Source organism: Cryptomeria japonica, chromosome 3 (assembly GCF_030272615.1).
Source record: "Cryptomeria japonica chromosome 3, Sugi_1.0, whole genome shotgun sequence".
NCBI lineage: Eukaryota > Viridiplantae > Streptophyta > Pinopsida > Cupressales > Cupressaceae > Cryptomeria > Cryptomeria japonica.
Genome location: NC_081407.1, coordinates 575,379,380 through 575,405,535, shown reverse-complemented (window position 1 = coordinate 575,405,535; position 26,156 = coordinate 575,379,380). Strand labels below are relative to the sequence as shown.

General features: G+C 36.2%; 1 protein-coding gene across 1 annotated transcript; it reads right to left on the bottom strand.

Moving 5' to 3' along the window:
* Positions 1-22,252: 22,252 nt before the first annotated feature.
* On the bottom strand, positions 22,253-23,290 carry LOC131029553 (uncharacterized mitochondrial protein AtMg00860-like). Its single transcript, XM_057960066.2, has 2 exons — positions 23,043-23,290; positions 22,253-22,730 (listed from the first exon to the last, which is right to left on the bottom strand). Exons 1-2 carry the CDS (start codon positions 23,288-23,290, stop codon positions 22,253-22,255), a joined length of 726 nt encoding a protein of 241 aa, XP_057816049.2.
* Positions 23,291-26,156: the final 2,866 nt, after the last annotated feature.

Genomic DNA, 26,156 nt, shown 5'->3' with positions numbered 1-26,156 from the left:
CTCACGCTGACATGGTTTGTAAATATGTAATTTGTTTATTACCTTGTGGCCAACCTGATTGTTTAGGGTTGAGGGATTGTATAAATAGAAGTAAGATCTCATTATAGATCATCATGGTTATTGTAATAGGTCATGGTAAATGAATGTAATGTGTAAATAATGTAATATCATTCAGGCAAATGAGTTGGTCAATCATTGGAGATCAAATTGAGTTTATGTTAGAGGATTTAGTCCTCCGGTATTGAGCTTAACCAAAACTGTACTCGGGAATAGGAGATGTTATCTTTTGTAGTTCAACACTTCTCCGGATTGTAGTCTGGATTTATATGTAGCCAGTGAGGCTCCTTCAATGATGAGCAGTGCACTCTAGGTTTTTGGCCTTCCTGCATGTGTAGGCCCCTCAATTGTAATTCACATACTTACTGCAGAAGTATTAAGTGACTATGGGTAGGCTTCCCACTGTGGTTTTTCCCTTTACTGGGTTTTCCATGTACAAATCTTGGTGTTATGTGGATGCCTTTTATTCTGTGATTATTGCTTATGCTTAATTGGTCTAATTGGTATTCCGGTATTAATGTTTTGGGTTCCAACATTAAAGCTTAAATTGGTAATGATTTCTATAGTCTGTGACAACTGATTCACCCCCCGCCTCTCAGTTGTCTTCTGATTATTTGAACCATCTAATAATTTATATCAGAGCTTTGGTCCTCTCTGCAGAATGCTTAACCACTTGAGGAAGATCCTATGGTGACTAATAGTTCAAGTTCATTCAGTTCTTCTAGAGCTATCCTTCAAAGGGATATTCCAAGGCTTGATGGAACAAATTACATAGTATGGACGATTCAAATGGAAACTCATCTGAGATGTCTTGGAAAGGAGATTTGGGAGATCACATAGAATGGTGTCAAACCCTATAATATGAGATCTGGAAATCGTCCTCTGACAAACCTAGACAAGGAGATTGAGAATAATTGTAGAGCAACAAAATCCCTCTTGTGTGCACTTTCTGATCAGCAAATAATGGGATTAACTGACAAATCATCTAGAAAGGCTATATGGGATAAGTTGGAGACTCTTAATAAAGGTGAACCTACAATTAAAATTGCTAAACTTGATGGTTACTGGGTGAGATATGAAAATCTAAAGATGGAAGAAGATGAAAGGATTACTGCATTCATGGAAAGGGTAAATAAGATTGTTATAGGAATTCAATGTTGTGGTGGAACTCTAAGCGAAGATGAAATTGTTTCTAAAGTCCTTAGAGCCCTACCACCGGATTAACAAAGATAATTTGGTTGGGAAACTATCTACTTTTGAGCTTGAAGAATTTGGACCTTTTGGAGCTATTAAGACTGAACCTGCTTTCCATGCATCTACATGTACAACCGGTAAGAAAGACTGGAAAGCTTTATATGCAAAGGAATTAGAAGATATGGAAAGAGAAGATGATGAGTTTGAGCAACTCGAAGGAATATTTGCTAAAAGAGTACCTAAAGGACCGGTAGGAAGTAAGTATGAAGGGAAAGCACCTTTTAAATGTTTTGCATGTAATAAGATTGGTCATTTTGCATCTAGATGTCCTGAAAGGAATTCTAGATTTGAAGAAAGAGTTAGAAGATCATTTAAGCCTAAACCTAGATATCAGAACAAGAATAAGTACAAGAAAAAAAGAGACAAATCATGGTACCTAGCGGATGAGGAAGGCATTACTGATTCTGATGATGAACCGACATAAGACTCTACTAGTGGATCTAGGAATGGGAAGGAATGGGTATTCTTGGCTATCAAGGAAGATGATTCGGCACTGGAAGATAATGTACCTAATGAGAAGAGAAATTGAAGACAAGGATGAATGGGTAATTGACAGTGGTTGTTCACATCATATAACTGGAGAAAAAGGAAGCTTATGTCCTTACAAGAATTTTATGGTGGTCTAGTTAGATTTGGAGATGACAAAACATGTATGCTCAAAGGAAAAGGAACTATATAATTGGATGGTAAGAACAATACTAACAATGACTATTATGTTGAAGGTATGAGGCACAATATTTTGAGTGTAGGAAAATTGGTAGACAAGGGATATCAGTTACAATTCAAGGATGGAAAATGAAAAATCATTAATAGACCTAGCTTAGAGATTGCAACTGGTAAACAAACAAAAGGCAATATATTTCATTTCAACTTCGGTGAGAAGACATGTTTGATTACACAGATTGATGAGAGTTTGCTATGGCATAAAAGGTTGTGTCATGTGAATTTTGATTGCATTCTGAAGATCAGTTCAACTCAGGCAGTTAGGGATATACCTAAGATTATGAAGCCCTATAATTTGGTATGTAAAGAATTTCAAATGCGTAAATAGGTCAGAACATCTTTTAGGAGTATACAAGATAAATCGAATGATATTCTTGATCTTATTCATATTGATTTGTGTGGCCCTGCTAGAGTTACAAATTTTCAAGGTGATAGATATTTCATGCTAATCATTGATGATTATTATAGAATGATGTGGGTTACTTTTCTGAGAGAAAAACCTGAAGCATTTGAAAAGTTTAAAATATTTAAGCCTAAAGTGGAAATTGAGACATGATTAAATATTAAATATTTGAGATCAGATCATGGTGTTGAATTCACATCCTGTGAGTTTAATAACTTTTGTGACAAGCATGGTATCAGAAGACAATTTTTTGCTTCCCGAACACGTCGGCAGAATGGAGTTGTGGAAAGAAAGAACAAAACTATCTTTGATGATGCAAGAACAATGATGATGGAAGCTAGTCTAAGTCATAACTACTAGAGAGAAGCAGTGAGCATAACAGTTTATACATTCAATAGAGTACACATCAAAGGAGAAATGGGTAAGACACCTTATGAATTATGGTTTTGCAATACACCTACAGTAGAATTTTTGGTAGAAAATGTTATATTAGGAGATGATATTATTGGGAAATTTAATCCTAGATGTGATGAAGGTATATTTCTTGGTTATTCTAATGAAATAAAATCATATAGATGTTATAAAAAGAGATTGCAGAGAATTGTGGAGAGTACTAATGTCAAAGTAGATGAGCTGAACAAAAATAAAATCAAAGTTTATGAGAAGGAACCGACAGTGGAAATGATTATATATGAACCGGTAGCACCTTTACTGGAACAAAGAGTTGAACTAGTTACTACGGAAAAATCAAATAATTCTATAGTAAGTGAAGAATAGGGAAGAGGAACAGAAAGTCAATAGAATCCTAGGTATGTGAGATTGAATAATTCAGAAGATCAAATATTTGGGGATAAGAGCAACAAAGTGATGATAAGAAGAAGACTAGCAACTAATAAGATATGTTTAGTTTTACAAGTTGAACTGGTATGAGTAATTGAGGCATGTAATGATGAATATTGGTTTAAATATATGGAAGAAGAATAAGATCAGATTGAGAAAAATAACACATGGACCTTGGTTCCTCGGCCTTAAAAAAAATGTGATTGGAACTAAATGGGTTTTTAGGAACAAATTGAATGAGGATGGTCAAGTTATAAGAAATAAGCCTAGATTGATTTGTAAAGGATATTCTCAGAAGGAAGGAATTGATTATGGAAATACTTTTGCACTTGTAGCTAGGATTGAAGTTGTAAGATCATTTCTTGCCTATGTTGCTTATAAAAACTATAAGGTTTATCAGATGGATGTTAAATGTGCATTTTTTAATGGGGATCTTGATGAGGAAGTTTATATTGAGCAACCTGATGGTTTCTCACTATCAGATGACACATATATGGTTTGCAGGTTATAGAAAGCTTTATATGGATTGAAACAAGCACCTAGAGCTTGATATGCAAGGTTGGATAAATATCTTTTGAAGCTTGGTTTTATTAAGGGTAGTGTTGACAATAATTTATATTATAAAATCACTAATGATGATATGCTGATTAGTGAAGTATTTTTTGATGACGTTATTTTTGGAGGTGAAGATAAGTTATGCATAGAGTTTTCTAACAATATGGAGAAAGAATTTGAGAAGTCTATGATTGGTGAGATGAATTTTTTCTTAGGTTTGCAGATTACTCAGACTGACAAAGGTATTTTCATTTGTCAAACTAAATATGCTAAGGAATTGTTGAATAAATTTGGTATGGGAGATTCTAAACCGGTAAGTACTCCTATGGTTACCAGTGAGAAATTGACAAGAAAAGATGTTTCTGCACCAATAAATCCTACAAGATACAAATCTATGATTGGAGGTCTGATTTATTTGACTCAGACTAGGCCTGACATTATGAATGTTGTTTGTATTGTTTCAATATTTCAAAGTGATCCTAGAAAAAATCATGAGATGGCGGTGAAAAGGATTTTTAGATACCTGCAAGGTACATCAGAATATGGTTTGTGGTACCCTAAGGATGATAATTTTACTTTATGTTCATATAGAGATGTTGATTGGACTAGAGATGTTGATGATTAGAAAAGTACTTCCAGTGCAGCTGTTTTTCTTGGAAAGAAGTTGGTTTCATGGATCAGGAAGAAATAGTCATGTACATCTTTATCTACTATTGAAGCTGAGTATGTTGTTGCTGCTACTAACTATACACAAGTTTTATGGATGAAGCAAATGTTGAAGGATATAAAGGTGGATTGTGATGCACTGGTAGTTATTCACTGGGATAACTCTGTTGTTATTGATATATAAAAGAATCATGTATTTCATTCTCAAAAAAAACACATATCTATCAAGTATAGATTTTTGAAGGAGAGCGTGGAAGCAAATGAAGTTAGACTAATTTTTGTGAGCACTAAAGAACAAATTGCAGATATTTTCACTAAACCTTTGTCCAAGGAATCATTTGAGTACCTGAGAGACAAATAGTGAGTTTCTTCCCATCTAGTATTGACTTGATTGATACGGTTTGGAATCAATCTAACTTGCATTATCATAGATACTATTCATTCTAGTACTGATGTGGGATGCTACTGCTCAAGGGGAGTGGTCAGCTTTGTGATTCAAAGGCTTCTATTTTTTCTTTGATATTTCTATCAGATTTTTGGCATTGAAGTCAAAGGGGGAGAGATATTGATTTTCAGAGCTATTTGTGAAAGATTATTGGTTGTCTTTGATTTGGGGAGACTTGTTTGGAATTTCTTGGTACTTAGATGTTTTTCACATCTAAGTGTTGTCGTCAATGCCAAAGGGGATATTTTTGGCCATTTGGTGGAATTTATTATGTGTTGCATTGATGTTTTGTCATTGATGCCAACACTACCTGTTTGGATGCTTTATCGGCACCCTTCGGGTCTTGGTAGGTTAAGTGGTTTCTAGTTAACTTGGATCCGACATGATCTGGTAGGCTTCGATATATATTTTGGTGATGGAATTGTCTTAGTCATGATACCCATGATCATATTTGGTCAGTTTTCTTTGGTCTGGTGATTGGTTGATATCATGCTTTCTTAGGAGATTGGTTTTTGGTTCCGATGAGGGTTTCACCGATAGTGCTTTTGGTAGAGATCTTTGATGAATTGCATAAGTGGTGTTGGTGTAGCTTCTGATGGAGTTTTTCAGGATGTTGTTGGTAATCATGTTAGAGAATTGGTAATTGGAATCATTGTTGTGGCGTATGGACCTACTCTTGGTCCTGGTTGATCTAGGTTATGGACCAGAATTATTGAAACATGTGGATAGGACCTACTAATGTATTTTCAGGATGTCTTATGTGTTGGATATTATATGTTTGTCCTCAGGTTGACATGGTTTGTAATTATGTAACTAGTTTATTATCTAGTGGCCGACCTGATTGTTTAGGGTCAAGGGTTTGTATAAATAGATGTAAGATCTCATTGTAGATCATCATGGTTATTGTAATAGGTTATGGTCAAGGAATATAATGTGTGAATAATGTAATATCATTCAGGCAGAGGAGTTAGTTGATCATTGGAGATCGAATTGAGTTTATGTTAGAGGATTTATTCCTTTGGTATTGAGCTTAATTGGAATTGTACTGAGGCATAGGAGATGATATCTTTTGCAGTTTAACACTCCTCCAAATTGTAGTCTAGATTTATATGTAGCCAGTGAGGCTACTTTTGTGATGAGAAGTGCGCTCTACACTCTTCTTCTTCCTACATGTGTAGGCTTCTCAATTGTAATTCACAGACTTACTGTAGAAGTATTATCTGACTGTGGGTAGGCTTCCCACCATGGTTTCTCCATTTACCGGTTTTTCCACATTAAAATATTGGTGTTATGTGGATGGCTTTTTTTTTGTGATTATTGTTTATGCTTAATTGGTCTAACTGCTATTCTGATATTAATGTTTTGGGTTCCGGTATTGAATTTTAAATTGCTAATGATTTATGTATTCTGTGACAACTGAATCACCCCCCTCTCCTAGTTATCTTCTGGTTATTTGAACTGTCTAACATCTTTAACCCCTTTGCCAAAACTCATTCTTTCTGAACTAGAAGCCATATCTTTATCCTTCCCCTTTCTAGTTCCTTTGGTGGAGGTATCCCTGTTAAAATTATCTTCCAGTTCCGTATCAGACCCCTCATCTTCACTATCATCTAAGTTTTCAGAATCCTCTTCTGAGTCCAATAGCTCAATGATAGAGTGTTGAGCAAAGGTAGCCTTGACATGGTTGTATAAAAACAACATTAATCCTTCATGCATGGATGGATCACTATCCGAGTTAGCCCTAAAATAATTTATATTAGTGTTTAAGGAACTATATAGGTAGAAAGGAATTTACATCATATCTTTATGGAGAAAGTGATTCAAAAGCATAAAATGATCGCCACAAAAATGAGAGTATATACCATCAAGAGTGACATATTGCATCACAAGAAACAAAAGCCATCTCCATACCTTTTTAATTACCTTCGACGAGTAGTAGATCTTGCTAGATTTCACCAATTTGACTTTCATAGTGGCTTTGGGAATCGCTTAATAGCCGCCTTCGTGAGCTTTCTATCCTTGTAGAATTTTGTGCCCTCCATTGGCATCACATTAACTTCAACAATCATTCCTTCATCAATTTCCACCTTTCTCCTGCCTATGGTGGTTTTGTCCTTCAAATTCTACTTGAATAATCTGGTAATGATAGGGTTTTTGCCTAGAATTTGCTCCATATACCTTGTCATTTTATTAGTTTCCAAGATAGCCTACTCTTTCGGCTTCTTCTTCCATTCATCACAGGTAAGCGGTTCAATCCTTTTCATGTTGCCTCCCATTACATCAACAAAATAATTTTTTCCACCCTTCACAATCCAAAACAGAGCAAAAATAGAGGCCAAAGTGAAGAGAATCGAAACCCTTGAAAAAAAAATGAACACCCAGAAAGCATGTAGGGTCTTGTCCACATTAAATGCTAGCTCATCCTTCAAGTGCTTCTCTTTTATATTCCCTATAGAAGCTTTCATTGATAAGTACATTGTTACCATCACTTATCACTCTCTCTTTTCCATGCACTCTGTCATAAATGAGGATGACATGGGCATCATGAGGAAAATCTAGCTCACCTCTCTAGCTAATCATTTTATCAACACGGACAACCATGTTGGTAGCCTAATCAGCCATAGCATTGGTCTCTCTATAACTATGTGAGATAATACACCACTTGAAGGACTTAATTATCTCCTTGGCTAGAGATAATATTTTTTATAGTCCATGATGGGGGGGAAAGACCCTTAAGGAATTTAATTATGTTTTTTGAATCTCCCTCGAGCCAAAATTTTTGAAAACCCAAATATTTAGCAAGGGTAAGAGCTTGGTAAGCTGACATGGCTTCACCTAAGTGGTTGGTTTGAGATCCCATGGAGAGCACCATCACCGCAATAAAATAGCTATCTTCATTTCTTATCACTCCCCCACACCCAACCAGCCCCGGGTTCCCCTTGGTCGTCCCATCGAATTTAACTTTGATCCAACCAGCCAGAGGAAAAGACCACTTACTACTATCTCTCTTATCCTTCTTGTCATTCCTGTCTAAAGAGGCAGAAACATTCCAATTGTTGAACAGATCCAATTCATCCTTGTTCCTAAAAACAAAATGCTTACCATCAACTCATTTTCCAAAATGACCCACTTGATTTTAGTAAAAAACACTTATAGAGAGGAGTAGGAGTCTCTAAAGATTCTATCATTCCTCTCTTTTGAAACTTCCCATACCATATGAGGAAGAATAAAATCCCATAATTGTTTGATAGAATTGTTCATGGATAGGCATCTCCAACCAATGAAGCACTCTTGAATAGAACAAGAAAGACCTAGTTTAGATTCCATAGCTACAAGATTTGTGACCAAATAGATTGGCAGAAGGAGCAATGTAGAGAGATATGGTTAACATTCTCTTCCTCATTTAGGATAAGGTAACACCTATTAGGGAGTTGAAGGCTTGTTTTGCAAATATTATCGATGACGATGATTTTATTCTACAGAAGGATCCAAAAGAAGATATTGATCTTGGGGATTAGACCAAAAAACCAGGCTTTAGACCAGTAAGGGGATGGCTCTTGAGAATGGGATAACAAAAGAACAATAGAAGCCACTGAGAAACTCCTAGAAGAGGTACCTGCCCAAATAATCTTGTAGTGTCATAAATTGTGACCCTAGAAATTTTAGACTGCATTAGGGTTCTCATGAACGCAAGTTCGAATCCTCTAGCCTAATCAGAGACTGGAGATTGCTCAACTTGTGGAAACAACTTCTTCCTTGGCCTCTGCATCATCCCAACCACACTCTTCCCTAGAGAAAGGGGTAGGATAGGGGCGTGGCTCCACTATCCACCCTTGGATAGGTGGGTGGCACCATTGTCCTCCCAGGATAGCAATGTGGCGCCCTTGTCCCTTCCTTATTTTGTGGCAGGACCCTTCCTAGGGTTGCATTGTTAGTTGTGCATCGGGCGGGAAACTCCCCCAATGTCGGCCAATGATGCGAATCAAATCCACCAACATGTATTTAAGGGTTATTCATCCTCTCATTTTCATAAGTTGAAGCTCAATAAGTGAAGGTTGGATAACATTGGAGTGATTAAGCATTCAAGCATTCAAGCATTCTTTTCTAGGATTGAGCATTCTCAAGTCTCCCTTCAAGGATAGGTGTTGCATTCAAGTCAAGGATTCAACCATTGAAGAGGAGATTGATTCCAACATTCAATTGCACACAAGCATTTCTATCAACATTGCTACTATAGCCTCCCTTGAGGTGATTTACAATTTAGTCTTTCATTTACATCTACTTGCAAGTAATTTATTTCATTACTTGGTTAATTGCAAAATGAGGGTTTGACCTAAAGGAAAACCCCCAATCCCAACCCATTTTCTCTCTTTTTTGTGTGTAGGTTGCAGGTCCACAACTGGTCTTTTGGATTCGAGCTTCATTTGCAGAGGCAAAAAAGCCCTTTTCATTTTGCAGATTTATCGGAGGACAGTGTACATTCTTGCCACAGTATAGGTAACTTTTCCTCAAATTCATAGGGCAACTTTGTCTAGACATTTATTGCTAGATCTAGGTGCACAGCTTCATCCCATAATCCAATCTCAAGTTATAATCAATTCTTTGTCACTTTTGTACTACATAATTCAATCAATTCTTTTCCATTTCAAACAAGGAAGAGGGGATCAACTTAGCATTACCAATTCATTCAGAATTCCATCTACCATCTTCATGTGGAGAGATTGAATATAGTGAATTATCCTCTCCTCTTCCTAATGTAACATGGTGAAAAGTTCTTGAATGGTAATCAATAGCGAAACTCTTATCTCTCTTTGATGGAAAGGGTAGTTTCCTTCTTAATCTATCATTCACTATTTTCCCACCATTATAAATCCTATCCTCGAGCATAGGGTCTACCAAAATAGAATTAAGAAAAAAAATCAAAGGGTTAACGGTTGGGTCTATAAAATTTAGATTCAACAACTAGTTATCCTTCCAACAATCAACCACCTTAGTTCCAAATCTAGCCTTGCAAATAGGGATAAAAGGACAAAAACAATCCTCTCCAACAACCAAATATCTTCCTACAAATTGACTTTTCTAGAATTACCAATAGTCCATCTTTTACCAATTCCAATAACTATTTTAAATTGAGCAACATTATTCCAAATCACGGAACCAGAAGGGGCTTAAAAGTAAGTAAGTAAGAAACTCCACAAGAGATGACTAAGGATGTAGGTATTTAGCTTTCTAGATTGAATTTCATTCACCAGTTTCCCCAAATATTCTCCAAATTTCATTGGCCTGGAGGACTTTATTAATGGTTTTAATGTTTCTTAGACCAAGTCCACCCATTTTTTTAGGTCTGCAAACTTTATCCTATTGGTATTTTTAGATTGTTAGCATTTTGCATATAGATGCATTAATGATATGTTGTCATTGATGTCAATTGAACCAGTGAATGGTATTCATGATTTTGCTAATGTTATTGTTGTTATTGCTTTTGTATTGTAACCGATGTCATAAACTTTGAAGATATTTTAAACCGATATATGGTAGTTTGTATGTTGAACCGGTGTATAAGGTTAAACCTTTCTATGTTTTGTAACTGGTAAACCCTACCAGTTGTTTTTTGTTAAACCCTAACCGATCAAGTTTGTTGTTTTAAGATCTAATGATCGAGCGGTGATGATGGTGACACGTGTGGTCATTGTATGAAGATGAGTTCATATTTTTGGCATGTTTGATTGTCTTGGAAAAGAGCAAAGTGGATTGCATCAAATGCACAACACGTGATGAGTTACAAGTCTGATGAAGCGGTGATTATGGAGCAGTTGGAATTTTGTTGTTAAATGTGAAGAGATTATTATGATTTCTAACGTTCAAGATTGTACTGACTTGTTTGTAATCTCGATGATGAGAATTAGGTTTTTGTTTTATTACTGACCTGTTTGATTTGTATTTAAGGTTGATGATGTTGTTTCATTTGAAAGTTGGCAAGGTTAGTAGAAATTAGTTGAGTGTGAGGTTGCCTAACCAGGAGGATGGATCTGTAATTTGAGTGAAGGCAAATTTGAAGCTTCAGAAGGATCTGATCAAGAAGATGTAGTGCTATTCAAATAGATTAGAAAAACCTATTGTTTTCTAACAATCACAACAGAAATTGAAATCCCCTAACTGGGTAAGCTCTAACAAGCTTGGTTACTTTCTAAATCCTCTCACAAGGTGATCCATTAGTTTGGATTCTAAAATCCTCTAGTGAGGTTACTCCTAACAAGGTATTGTGCTTTTCATCAAGGCATATTTGTAAAATCCTCTAACCGGGTGATTCGTAACATAATCAATTCTTAACAAGACTTATTGTAAAGCTTTAACAGGTTTGGCTCCTAATAGGGACAACTTTAGAAGAGTTCAGATAGCTATCTTTGTGAGTCTCATCTCACCGTGCTTTTTACCTATTTGCGTTTTCTACGTATAAACATTTTTGTCAAGTGGTGAATGCATTTTGTGGTTATGATCTTATTTGATTAAGCATTGTTAATGTTTACAAGTTTGAAGTTGTTTTACTGTTAAGTTGGTATAACAGTCAAACTAGTTGGTGTTGGTATTGATATTGGTTGATGTTGATAATCTTTCAGATATTATCTTGACAAAACTATTTAGATTGATAAGTTTATTTTGAGTTTGGGAGTTTGTATCTGTTTTTAAGTATACTGATCCACCCCCCCCCCCTCTCTGTATTCTACCAGATACTTATTTCTTTTATCATATCATCAATTGGTATTAGAGCATCTTAGGTCCTCTTTGATCTCTAAATCTAACAACTTGAGGAAAAGACCTTGTAGATCATGATGAAGGAAGAAGGTCCTAAGTTCAACACAGAGAACTATAGAATCTGGAGTGATAGAATGAAGATTTATATCAAAAGTCTTGGTAGTCAGTATTGGGAGCATGTAGAAAATATATATGTTGCACCTACTGGTACTCTGACTGATGATCATAAGAAAGAGCAAAAAGAGAATCATCCAGCATTAGAGGATATTATAAGTTTTGTGTCTGATGTTGAATATGTAGATGTTCATGGTCTTGAAACTGCATATGAAGTGTGGAAAAAACTTGAAGATATTTATAGCAGTGATGAACATTTTAAGATTGCTAAAGAGGAGAGTTTAAGAGAAAAGTTTGATGACATGAGAATGTCTAAAGGTGAGAATATCCAGCAGTACGGTCAAAGGATTAAAGAAATAGTTGGTGAAATAAAGAGTGTAGGAGGGAAAGTGGAAGATGCCACAGTGATTGGTAAGGTACTGAGAACCCTGCTACCGGCCTATGCTATCTGTGTTGCAGCTATTTAGGAGCTGAAATCCATTGACAAAACAAAGGTAACTCTTGACTCTATCATTGGCAAACTTATTGCTTTTGAGTTAAATGACTATGATGGTAGTGTACAAAAATCAAAATCTACATTCAGAGCTTCTATCTCTAACCCAACTGTGAGAAGAAGTAGAGATACCAGCCATAGCTATGAATCCAGATCCAGTAGAGATGCTGATGATGAAGATAGCTAGTGGATCTTGAAGCATTGTTGGCAAAACGACTTCCTAGAGGCACTGGTAAATAAAGAGGTAAGCTATCATTGAAATGTTTTTCTTGCAATAAGATTGGTCATATAGCAGCTAATTGCCCTAATAGTGAAAATGAACACAAGAGAGACAAATTTAAGAAGTATAAGGTAAAGGCAAAAGAGATTGTCTTGTATCTATTTACAGTGGTATTACTGATGATGATGCTAGTGAAGATATTGTGTTTGTGGCTAGTAAGGAAGAGACATCAGATCAGAAGGCTTTAGTGTCCAGGATGGATACCTCTGATGATTGGATCAAGGATAGTGGTTGTTCACATCACATTACTGGTGATCAGAGAAAATTTCTTTCCTTGAAGGAGTTTGATGGTAGTGTTGTCAGATTTGACAATGACTCACCTTGTATGGTCAAAGTTAAGGGAGTTATTTCTCTTAAAGGGAAGAGTAGTGTGAAGGATTTTTATTGGGTTGAAGGTCTTAAGCATAATCTTTCGAGTGTGGCATAGTTGAATGACAAAGGATACCCACTAGAATCTAGAAATGGCATGTATAAAATCTTTGACAACAAAGGTGAATTGATTGCAACTGGTAAACAGACTAGAGGTAATCTATTTCATCTTAATCCTAAAGTTAGCAACAATTTGATTCCAAATATAGATGATAGATGGCTTTGACATAAAAGATTTTGTCATATAATTTTTGACAATATTGTTAAAGTGAGTAAGTCTAATATTGTAAGAGGTCTACCTCAGATAGACAAACTAGTTAATACTCTTTGTAAAGAATGTCAGTTAGGGAAGATGACTTATTCTTCCTTCAAGAGAAATTCATTCTTACCAGAACATTTGTTAGATTTGGTCCATACTAATCTATGTGGACCAATAAGAACTAAAAGCATTTCAGGTGATAGATACTTCATGATCTTCACTAATGACTGTTCAAGGATGATGTCGGTAACATTCTTAAAGGATAATAATGAAGCTTTTGGTAAATTCAAGGCATTCATGACCTTAGCTGAGAAAGAGAGTGGAAAAAAGACTAAATGTCTGAGAATAGATCAAGGTGGCGAATTCACTTCTAAGGAGTTCACTAAGTATTATGATGAGAATGGTATCAAGCGACATCTTTTTGCACCAAGGACACCATAGTAGAATGGTATAGAAGAGAGAAACAACTGCTCAGTGGTTGCTTCCAGGACTATGTTGATACAAGGAGGTGTGGCAAAGACATTTTGGAGAGAAGCTATAAGTACAATGGTCTACACAATGAATCGGGTTCTGGTGAAAAAAGGTAAGGACAAGACACCTTATGAGTATTGGTATGGAAGATCACCTGATGTTAGTTATTTTAAGATCTTTGGTAGTAAATACTTTATTAAAAGAGGTGACTACATTAGCAAGTTTTAAGCGAAGAGTGATGAAGGCATATTTCTTGGCTACTCCACCAAGAGTAAGGCCTACAAATGTTTCAACAACCAGACTCAGAGAATTGTTGAGAGTGTTGATGTTCATGTAGATGAATTTCCTAAAATTTCAGAAGGAACTAGTTCTAAGAAAAAGGTTGAAGATCCTTGCATTTTGCTTTCGGAACTTGAAACCGGTAAGGCAAATCCTGATGTACTTGTTCAATCGGAACAAATAATTTCAAAAGAAGAAGATGATGAAGAAGCTGAACTTGAGGAGAATTATCATGTTATTCCTAGATATGTGAGACTTAATCACAGTCGTGAGTAGATTATTGGGGATAAGGATGTTGGAGTACTTACTGGAAGAAGAGTTAGAGAGAACTCTTGCATGATCTCCACCATTGAACCAAGAAGTGCTAAGGAATCTTTTGGTGACGATCATTGGGTTAAGGCAATGGAAGAAGAATTGGATCAGATTGAGAAAACAAAACTTGGACCTTGGTACCCTGACCGGTAACCAAGAATGTCATAAGTAATAAATGAGTGTTCAGAAACAAGTTAAATGAAGATGGTGTTGTTGTACACAATAAGGAAAGGTTTTTTGTGCAAAGGTTATGTGCAAGAAGAAGGAGAAGACTATGGAGAAAATTTTGCACTAGTAGAAAGACTAGAAGGAGTTAGAACATTACTTGCATTTGTAGCTCACAAGAAGTTCAAGGTATATCAGATAGATATTAAGTCTCCATTTTTAATGGAAAATTGAAAGAAGAGGTTTATATAGAGCAGCTTGATCGTTATGCATTGACAGATAAGAGAAGATATGTTATGAAGATTGTATAAAGCTTTGCATGGATTAAAGTAAGAACGCAGAGCACGGTATGAAAGGTTTCATACACATCAGATGTAGATAGGATTTGCAAGATCCAGTGATGACAACAACATTTATCTCAAGTTTGAAGGAGATAAAATAGTGGTTAGTGAAGTATTTCTTGTTGACATTATATTTGGTGGTAATGATGTCATGAGCAACAGTTTTGTAGATAAAATGAAGAATGAGTTTGAGATGTCATTAGTAAGGGAAATAAAAAATTTCATAGGCTTGCAGATACAACAGATGAAGAATGGTATTTTCATTACTCATTCTAAGTATGTGAAAGAAGTTTTGAAAACTTTTGGCATGAGTGACTATAAAAAAGTTGGAACACCAATGATTATTGGTTGTAAATTGTCCAAGGATGATGCATCTAAGTCTGTAGATGAGAAAGAATACAAGTCAATGATTGGCAAGTTACATTATGTTGTTCAAAGTCGACCGGATATTGCCCATGCAGTTGGTATAGTTGCTAGATTTTAGAAAAATCCAAAGGAAGCACATCTGATAGCAACCAAAAAAATTTTTAGATATCTGAAAGGTATAGTTGATTATGGGTTATGGTATCCATATAGAGGAAATTTTGATATGAAGTTGTACACAGATGTTGATTTGGCAGGAAATGTTGATGACCAGAAGAGTACTACCGGTGGAGCATTCTTTCTAGGAGGAAGGATAGTTTCATGGAGTAGTAAAAAATAGAGTTGTACTTCATAATCTACTGCTGAAGTTGAGTATGTAGCATCTTATATGAAATGCACACAATCTATTTGGATGAGGCACATTTTGGAAGGTTTTAAGATGAAAATCTTAGAACCTATAAATATTTTGTGTGATAACACTAGTGCAATTAATATTTCTAAGAATCTTGTTTTGCACGCAAGGACTAAGCACATTGAACTGAAGTATCATTTCTTAGAGGGAGAAAATTCAAGGTAATGATGTTATCGTAGAGCAGGTCTCAACCAAGGAGCAACTTGTAAATATTTTTACCAAACCTCTGCCTAAGACTACATTTGAGTGTCTTAGAAGATAAGTAGGAGTTGTACCCCTTCATGAGGTCAGTTGAATATGATGTTGATTGCATCAGTCCCTGAACTACTTGCAGAATTTTACATGGATTGATGTTTTTGGAGTGGATGTATTCCACAGGGTGAGCATCAAGTTTTAGTTTTTTGATGCACAGTGAGATTTTGATATTACATATTTTTACTTTCAATTTGTCATTGTTGTCAAAGCGGGAAAAGAATTATGTAACTGGTGAGAAGGATTTTCTGTTTGATTAGGTGAACCAATGACAAGATGATGACAGACATAGCATGGTGAATACTTGGTATGTAAACCAGGATTCCTATTCACTAATCAAAGCAACAATAAATCAAAGGCATTGATATATGTATTGCCATCAATGCAAAAGGGGGAGATTGTTGGTATTTTTAGATTGTTGGAATTTTGCATATAGTTTTGATTAATGATATTTGTCATTGATGTCAATTGGATCGTTGAATGGTATTCATGATTTTGCTGATGTTATTGTTGTTATTGCTTTTGTATTGTAACCAGTATGATAAAATTTGAAGATGTTGTAAACCGGTATATGGTAGTTTGTATGTTGAGCCAATGTATAAGGTTACACCTTTTTGTGTTTTGTAACCAGTAAACCCTACCAGTTGGTTTTGTTAAACCCTAACCAATCAAGTTTGTTGGATTAAGATCTGAAGATCGAGTGATAATGAAGGTGACACGTGTGGTCATTGTTTGAACATGAGTTCATGTTTTTGGCATATTTAATTGTCTTGGAAAAGAGAAAAGTGGATTGCATCAAATGCACAACGCGTGATGAGTTACAAGTAAAATGAAACGGTGATTATGGAACAGTTAGAATTTTCTTATTAAATGTGAAGACATTGTTATGATTTCTAATGATCAAGATTGTACCAACTTGTTTGTAATCTCGATGATGAGAATTAGGTTTGTGTTGTATTACCGACCTATTTGTTGTATTACCAACCTATTCGATTTGTATTTAAGGTCGATGATGTTGTTTTATTTGAGAGTTGGCAAGGTTGGCAAAAATTAGTTGAGTGTGAGGTTGCCTAACCAGGAGGATGGATTTGCAGTTTGAGTGAAGGTAGATTTTAAGCTTAAGAAGGATCTGATCAAGCAAATGTAGTGCTATTTAGACAGATCAGAAAAAACCTATTGTTTTCTAACAATCACAATAGAAATTGAAATCTCCTAACTGGGTAAGATCTAATAAGCTTGGTTACTTTCTAAATCCTCTCACAAGGTGATCCATTAGTTTGGATTCTCAAATCTTCCAATGAGGTTACTCCTAACAGGGTATTTTTCTTTTCATCAAGGAATGTTTGTAAAATCCTCTAACCGGGTGATTCCTAATAGTATAAGTTCTTAGTGGGACTTATTGTAAAGCTTTAATAGGCTTGGCTCCTAACAGGGCGAACTTCAGAAGAGTTAAGATAGCTATCTTTGTGAGTCTCATCTCACTGTTGTTTTTACCTATTTGGGTTTTCCACGTATAAATATTTGTGTCAAGTAGTGAATGAATTTTGTGGTTATGATCTTATTTGATTAAGCATTGTTGATGTTTACAAGTTTGAAGTTGTTTTATTGTTAAGTTGGTATAATAGTCAAACCAGCTGGTGTTGGTACTAATATTGGTTGATGTTGATAATCTTTGAGATATTATCTTGACAAAACTATTTAGATTGATAAGCTTATTTTGAGTTTGGGAGTTTGTATCAGTTTTTAAGTATACTGATTCACCCCACCCTCTTTGTATTCTACCAGATACTTATTTCTTTCATCATATCATCATATCATCATATCCTATGAATTCCAAGAAACCCTTTTCCTCTCCTCAACCCCTCAGCAGATAAAAGACATTTTAATCTTTTCAATGCAATAAAAAAACTTAATCGAGATTCTAAACAATCTTAATGCATACACAAGTAAACTTATGAGGGAGGATTTTAATAATTGGATCTTCCCAGCTTGGCTAAGTAGGGTTCTTTTCCATCAAGCTATATTTTTGTGGAATCTCTCCACCAGACTGCTCCAAAATGGATCAAGAGGTTTTTTGCATAGAGGGAGACCCAAGTAGATAGAAGGGAGAAAATTTATCTAACATCCCAAGATTGTGGCAATTCTCCCTTGCCTATCTTCAAGAGTGTTGAGGAAGAAGAGGGAGCTTTTCATCCACTTTATTAGCTAGTCTAAGGCTTGGTAATAGTAATTCAGAGCCGATTTTAGGGTTCTGGCTTGCATGATAGTCTATGAACCCAACAAAACCATGTCATCAATAATTTTTTATGAGAGAAGACCCTTTCAGTCAACAATGGTCTAAAATATTTCAAATGACCTTCAGAAACAAGCTTATTGATATGTTTGCCCAGTCTTTCAGCCAAAATAACAAAAAAAATAGGGGATATTGGATCCCCTTGTCTAAGGCCCCTTGAAGACTTGAAGAAGGAGGTAGGGGAATCGTTGATAATAACTAAGAGTAAGGGGGTAGAAATCATTTGGAAGATAAGCTGAAGCACTCTCTCAACAAATTCAAAAGCTTTAAAGATTCTGAGAAAAAAATACCAGTCCACCTAATCATAAACCTTCAAGAAATCAAGTTTCATTGGGAATCCTTGATTTTTTAATTCATCCGAATAGTGAATATTCTCATGCACTATAATGGTTGAGTGAAGAATTTGCCTTCCAGAAATGAATCCATTCTACCAAGGAGAAATGATTTCAGGAAGAAGGGAAAGCAATCTTAAGGTGAGAATCTTAGTGATAATCTTATAAAAGGAGTTGCAAAGGCTAATAGGTTTGAATAGCTCCATAGCATCAGCACTAGGAATCTTAGGGACGAGAACTAGAAAAGTGGCATTGATCTCTTTCAAAATCTTCTTAGAGCCAAAAAAAATCTTTAACACCCTTGACAATATCCTTGCTAATAATATGCCAAAAAGACTTAAAGAAGAACATCAAAAAACCATCTGGACCAGGGGCTTTATTTCCTTCAAAGGAGAATACCACCTTCTTAATCTCTTCTTCAGAGGGGATAACAAAGAGGAATTGATTCTGGTCTCTCCCAATCATATATGGGATAGCATCAATGAGTAAATCTTTAGCACCTTTATGAAGATTGTAGTCAGCTGACAAAAAAGAGAAACGGGATCTAGCTTCCTTCCTTATTTCCTCTTCCTCAAAAGACAGGGCCCCTCCTATATACATTTTCGAGTTTCTATTGGCTGCCTTATGTTTCAGGGTATTCATATGAAATGATCTAGTATTATTATCTCCGTCCTTAAGCCATATAGAACAAGAGCATTGTTACTAGAATACCTCTTCTTTTTTTATGATATCATGATATTTCGATAGAATCTCATTCTTTGAGGTAATAGAGACCTCGTCATACCCATTATCTTGGATTTTAGCCTAAATATCCTTGAGTTCTAGTTGGATCATAGATTTAGAGGCAAAAATATCACCGAAGACTTCCTTATTCCATTTCTTGACCTTATCCTTAACATGCCTTATCTTTTTATCCACACGGAACATGTCAAGACATTCCATTGAGATATTCCACAACTCCATAATTACCTCCTCAAGCTTGGGGTGGGCCATCCACATTTTCTTGAATCTGAAGGGGAAATTTATCCTCCTAGAGATAGGCTCCACCACAAAAGAGATTAGATATTGATCAGAACCTATACTGGAAAGAGCATTCAAGGAGAAATTGTAATGGTTGAACCAATCATTCGAGATAAGTGCCCTATCAAGTCTCACCTGTATAAGATCAGATCCAATTCTTATGTTAGTCCAAGTATAATTAGCACCCTAAAGGTCCACATCATGTAGCACCTCGTTATCCATGAAGTTCATCAGATCCATTATACTCTCAAGCTGAGAAGGAATCCCCACATATTTCTCATTTTACTCTCAATAGAGTTTTGTTTCTCTCCACAAGGAATTAGGGTTGCATGAAGTCTTCATTAAAATAGGTCATGAATGTCAACTCCAATGATTGAATCTTAACATTACTTCTTCTCCAATTCTTCAAACAAGTTTGATTGCTTGCTCACTTAAATTTTAATGCTTGATTGCTTTAATTGATTGCATGAATATTTTATGTGGTTATCAAAATGAGAGGGGTGGGCATCCTTTTATATATGCCCATTGAAAAATAATTTATTTTTCCAACATGAGATGACATAGGATCTAGGTCCACGCCAAAATGATGTTATCATTGAGGGGCCCAAAAATAGGTCTTGGCTGGAAAGTCGAGAGAACTAGTATGTTAGTCCTGACCAATCAAGGACATCTGAAATGAGGTAAGAAAGTGTGAATGTTGAAAAACAATTGAGTTATTTGTATGGTGTGAGAAGAATTAGGGCTTTGAGCAGGCCTCGAGACATGAACACCAAGGTGAGGGTTCAAATGATGACAAAATTGTAATATAGAGTACAATTTAGGATGCTACATTTAGCCCCCACTTTAGTGAGAGTATGAGAATAAGAATGCTCTAGATAAAGTAAAAAGGTTCACATTGAAAATGATCCATCAAGTCGTCAAAGAGGAAAGATACACCATTCTCCTAGAGAACTTTAGGTATCTTATAACTTCAATATCAAGAAAAAAGGGGCATCATAAGAAAGAGAGAGAATTATGACTACTAGCCTAGTAATTCTTGCTTACTATGAGTCATGAAAAGAAAAATACCAAGATTACATGACAAAGGCTAAGTTTGCAAAGTAACTTGAGTATTGAGATATGCAAACAATGAAACATGAATGGAGTGTATGCCCCCAAGTTAAAGCAATTGAATACACCACAAGGAGAGCAATTTCTCTAAGGTAGTATGCCTGCATCAAAAAGATAGGAAGGTTATCATAATTATATGCATGTAAGAAAGGACAAAGCATAGGATAATGATCACAAAACAAAAATACATAAGGGTTCTACTTAACTCCAGGGTTAGTATGCTCTTATGATAAATAATGTATATCATGAAATACATTTGCATTTAATTACCCTCATCCCCCAAAGAAAGTACAACCATAATGGAAGAAGGTAACATGTGTCTTTTGAGTCAACATGCAGGAGACCAAAGAGATCTCAATACCTTGCATCGTCATCAAGTAGACAACACTAGGGACAAAAAATAGAAGGATTGAGAAACAAATAATGGAATGTCACAAGCAAGATAGGAGAGAGAGAGAGAGAGAGAGAGAGAGAATCTAGGACACGAATGAAAATAATCAAGGAAATCATCAATCTCTCAATCTTGTTGAACATTGTTTTGGGAAGGTTGACAATATGAAAGAAGATAAAATTCAATCACAATAGATGGAGCTACCACGAGTTCCAAAAAAGGACCATGCTCTAATGATGAGTCAATTTGTCTATTAATAGGAGCTAGGATTAATGATGTGTCACTTTGTCTATTAATAGTCACTTCTAATAAGATTGAAAAAGAGCATCACTATGAGGGTTAAGAGGCTCAAATTTTTTAGACCAAAAGTAATCAAGATTAACATCTCCACGCCTCACCCAGAGCTAATTTGAAGAAGAAATTTTCCAATGAAGAAATTTGGGATCTTAAGAAAATTTATCTTAACATGACCCAACAAGAAACTGAGGCTGTAGAGGCCCTTAAAAATTTGTATTAGCTGTTAGGAACTAGAACCACAACTAAGAGGGGGGTGAATCAGTTGTCAATAAATTATATCCCAAATATAAATTATTCCAATTTAAACTTAGAGCCGGTAAACCAAACTTAATGCTAGTAAAACAAATTAGTAGTTATATCAGTACCGGTGTAACTTAATGCATGAAATAGAAAGGAAAAAAACATCCACAACACATCACACATAGATTTTGATGTGGAAACCTAGTAAAGGGAAAAACAACGGTGGGAAACCTTACCCAGAATCAAATGATACTACTGTAGATAGTAAGTGTATACAAATGGGGTTTGCACATGTAGAAAGGCCATTCGCCTAGAGCCCAAAATGATCACCACTTCATCCAAACATACTGAATCATAATGCTCTGTTAAGTCTGGAAAAGTCCGCCCAAACTTACTCATGGACTCATGTGAAAGCAACTCGACTACCTTTGCAAGTCTTAAAAATACCAGTTCGGATGCAACATGTAGCTAGTCCATCTAGTCCCACCATCCAATGACTTATGAGTATCTCGACAAAAGAGCTAAGTCATTGTGACGTCCTCTAGTCCAAGCCTCATCGCTATATCCAAGGATCGTTAGATCTCTCAAAGAGATTGATCCATTTTGCTACGACCTATCAAAAGATGTCTTCCTTCGAGAACATGTCTACTAAGTCCAAAATATGGTGCTCAATCCTGAAATCCACATACCAGTATGTTGAGCCACCTCTCAGATGCCTAAACTGAATGATGGTAGTGTAGGTGTTGGAAGGGGAATCGCCTTCCTATGGATCATCAACCCAACTTCTAGTGTGCACCCCTTTGCTGCTTGAGCTCTCAGCCTTCCAAAGACTTAGAGAAAGTGTGTTGTTATTGAAATCAGATTCATTCGGAACTCCTACTTCCATCAAGAGTGAGACTGGCTCCTTAGTCAGCTTCTCCTTCAATGCATCAAATGCACTTTGTTTCTTCACTCCCCATTTCCAACTTCTATCCTTCTTCAACAAATCAGTGAGGGGGCTTGCGATCCTGGAATAGCCTCCAACAAACTTCCTATAGTAGTTGGCCAAGCCGAGGAAATGCCTCACCTCGTGAACATTACAAAGTGGCTCCCAATTGCGAATTTCTGGCAGCTTCTCTAGATCTAGGTGGATCTGATAATGTCCAACAATGTGGCCAAGAAACAATACTTCCTGTTGTGCAAATGCACACTTTTCCTTCTTCACATAGAGTTCATGCATTTTGAGCAGTTTGAACACTTCCCTGAGGTGTTCTTTGTGCTCATATAAATCTCAGATGTACACAAGTATATCATCTAGATACACTACTATGCACTTATCTAACAATGGCCTAAATACATCATTCATCAAAGTGTTGAATGTAGCGGGTGCATTAGTCAGTCCAAAAGGCATGACTAAGAATTCATAACTTCCATACTTGGTTGTTATAGTAGTCTTCTCTTTGTCATCCAATGCAATTCGGATATGATAGTAGCCCTGTCTAAGGTCCAACTTACTGAACACTCTAGCATCCACTACGCGGTCAAAGCTATCTGCTATGAGGGGTAGTGGTTACTTGTTCTTGATTTTCAGCTTGTTCAACACACTGTAGTTGACACACAACCTCAATGTCCCTTCCTTCTTGTGCTGAAACCAAACTAGAGTTGCATAAGGAGATCTAGATGGACGCAAGTATCCCGCCTCAACGAGTTCTGCCAACTGTTTCCTTAGCTTGGCCATCTCAGGTCCTGAGAGTTGATAAGGAGCCTTGACAGGCAGTCTTGCTCCAACTTCTAGCTCAAACCTGTGATCAAAATTCTCCATGGTGGCAAAATAGAAGAAAGCTTGTCAGACATGATATCCGCATACTCCAGAAAAACATCTTGGATGGTTGAGGTGTTAGAGCTCATGGATGATTCTCCTTCATCCCAATCTCCAAGAAATGTAGCCAAGAACAGGTCATCCTGTCCACTCTTACAAATGTGCTTCGCACTCAATTCATTGAGTATCCAGTCTGATTTCCTTGCACTTCACCATGGGGATCATACAAGGTCTTCCCGGATCAAGTATCAAAACACAACCCATGTGCGACACCATCAATGCTCCAGTCATCCTTAGAAAATCTTGTCCAAGGATGAGATCAAACTCATTCATCTCCATGCCAAGATCCAATTCAGATGATCTCCTTCCCGATCTCGTTGCTTACTTTTTGTGCAGGTGTTATCACCACCTTGAAGTGTCATGTTGTAGGATCCATCTTCAAGCAAAGCTTCTTGGCTTGATGGACTAAACTGTAGTTGTGAGTTGCCCCTGAATCAACCATCACTAGTACTTTCTTTACATTTCAGAATGCCTCAACATAGCAAAGCTCATGCTTGTTGACAACATTCCTTTCTATGGAATTGTGCATCGAGTTGAGGAGCTGCAAAGTGCTCATCCTAGGAATCCTCTTCTCCTCAACCAGCAAAGCGTTGATCTTGGTCGGCTCTGGACAACTCCGCACCCAGTGATCATCTTTCCCATAGATGAAACAACCCGAATCATGATCTTTCTTCTTTTCAGTAGGGGCCTGATCCTTCTTCTTGAAGTTGTTTCCTTCATAAGGCTTCTTAGCCTTCTTGCTTTTCTGATCGCCATTCTAGTTTGAAGGGGCACCTCCCTTCTTTTCATTGCGATAAAATTGCCACTTTTAGTTCTTAGATTGGACACCTCCAAAGCCTTTTGCTGGATCGCCTTTGTAGTCAAGAAGTCCATCTGCAATGGTGATGTCTTCAGAAAGAGTCTACACCTTTTGACGCCTCAATTCATCTTTTGCCTAGGGTTGCAAGCCTCTGGTAAAAAGGAACAGCTTTTTGATATCATTCAACTTTGAGCACTTGAGATCTAGGAACTAGAACAACTTCACATACTCATAGATTGTGCCTGTATGCTTCAACTTGTTGAAGCGGGATCTGATGATCCAATTCGAGTTCCCTGCCATGAACTGATCATGTAGGGCTACCTTCAAATCCACCCAAGAATTGATTGATCTCATAGGTTTGCCAGCACGTTCATCCGCCTGATGAGTCCACCACCAAAGCTTCACACTCCCAGTCAAGCAAGTTGTAATCTCCTTGACCTGGGTCTCATCAAATAGTTTCGGTGCGCACGAAATATTCTCTTCCACATCCCAGAAGAAGTTGTCCAACACCTTGTCATCGTGATCACCCTCATAGAGCCAATTCGAGCCACCTTAGAAGCCTAACCGCCTCCCTGCAACAATGAATGATAAATTTGTTGACCTTGTTTGAGGAAGCAAACATCTTCCTTCAAAGTATCATCCTGATTAGTCATCTTAGACCACTCTTCTATCCAATGCTCTTCCAACCTTTCCTCAATGTTGGATTTCTCCAGCGCCTCAATTCGAGTCTCGTGACAAATCAACAATGTAGACCTCCAAAAGGATAAGTGTTGACATCAATGAAAAAAACAATGCAACACATGAAAAATTCATCCATAATACCAACATTAGCTTCTTCCTTTCTATTGTCTCTTTGCTAGATTTTTGTTTTTGCTGGCTTTTTTCTATCTTTGGGCTATTGTTTTAAGGGTATTTTTTAATGCAACTTTTTGATGTAGATATTTGTTAAAGGGTTCTGGGTCCCTTCAAAACCTATTTGTTCCATAATTAAAGAAATCTCAATGTCTCACCATGGGTTGGTACATGTTATGATTAATAGTTATAATTTTGTCATTACAAGGAATTGCTTTCATGGAAGAGAGCCAAGGATGTCCCAAATTCACATGAAATTTAGACGATGTAGTAAGATAGAAAAAATGAAAATTTAGAAATTAGTACCAACCTTAACTACAATAATAATAGAACCAATTATGGCAAGAAAAGAGAAACCCTCAAATATTTTAACCACTACATCAAATTTAACATATGTTAATTGATGCAATTGTAAACTATCAAGACATTATTTAGTTATCACATTCATCATATATGCTAGATCAATGATCACCCCTCGTGAGAGTTTTCCTTTGATCTTTTTAGTGATATATAATGGGCCATTAGGTGCTTCAATAGTCTCACTAGGATCAAAAGTTATGCATAGGTCCTTAAGAGGTATAGGTTTATCCACAAGATTCACCACATTGTTAGACTCAAGGAAAAGGTCATTGGAGAAAATGCAATATTATTAGACTCAGTCACATTAGTAAAATGGAAAAGAAAAGGATTAGTAAACATTTGAATATTTTGATTAGGAGGAGATAATGATTTGTTTCCTTTCTCATTCACACCACCTACAGATATGGTATTATTATCAATAAAATCTTGAATTCTACTTCTTAAGGAATACCACTTATCTTAATTTTTAAATTTAAAAAATGAGGTATGCATCTCCAAAAATCTTCTCTTTGTGAGAGGATATTTTATTTATTTTCAATTCTTCTATTTATCTTTTCGAATGAAGATATTTAATAACTTTTAATTATTAAAATCTTTTTGATATTTTCAGCTTCCTAATTTGGTATTTATGAGAAGATGACTAAAGATTTAACTATTTACTCAAAATATCTTCTCATTTTCTTTCTTCTATCTTCATCCCTCCCAGAATGGCAGCTCTATTATGCACTCAATCTTTTCTGTTGATTATTTTCAATCTCGAATCAATACTAGCCATCCAAACAATCCATATTTTTTTCT

Bases quoted from the DNA above. Each gene is read 5' to 3' on its own strand.
- LOC131029553 (XM_057960066.2), bottom strand. From the start codon at position 23,290: ATGGAGAATTTTGATCACAGGTTTGAGCTAGAAGTTGGAGCAAGACTG. The intron at 22,731-23,042 runs GTAACCACTACC...AGAACACCTCAG, and splicing joins AAGCTGAAAATCAAGAACAA to GGAAGTGTTCAAACTGCTCA.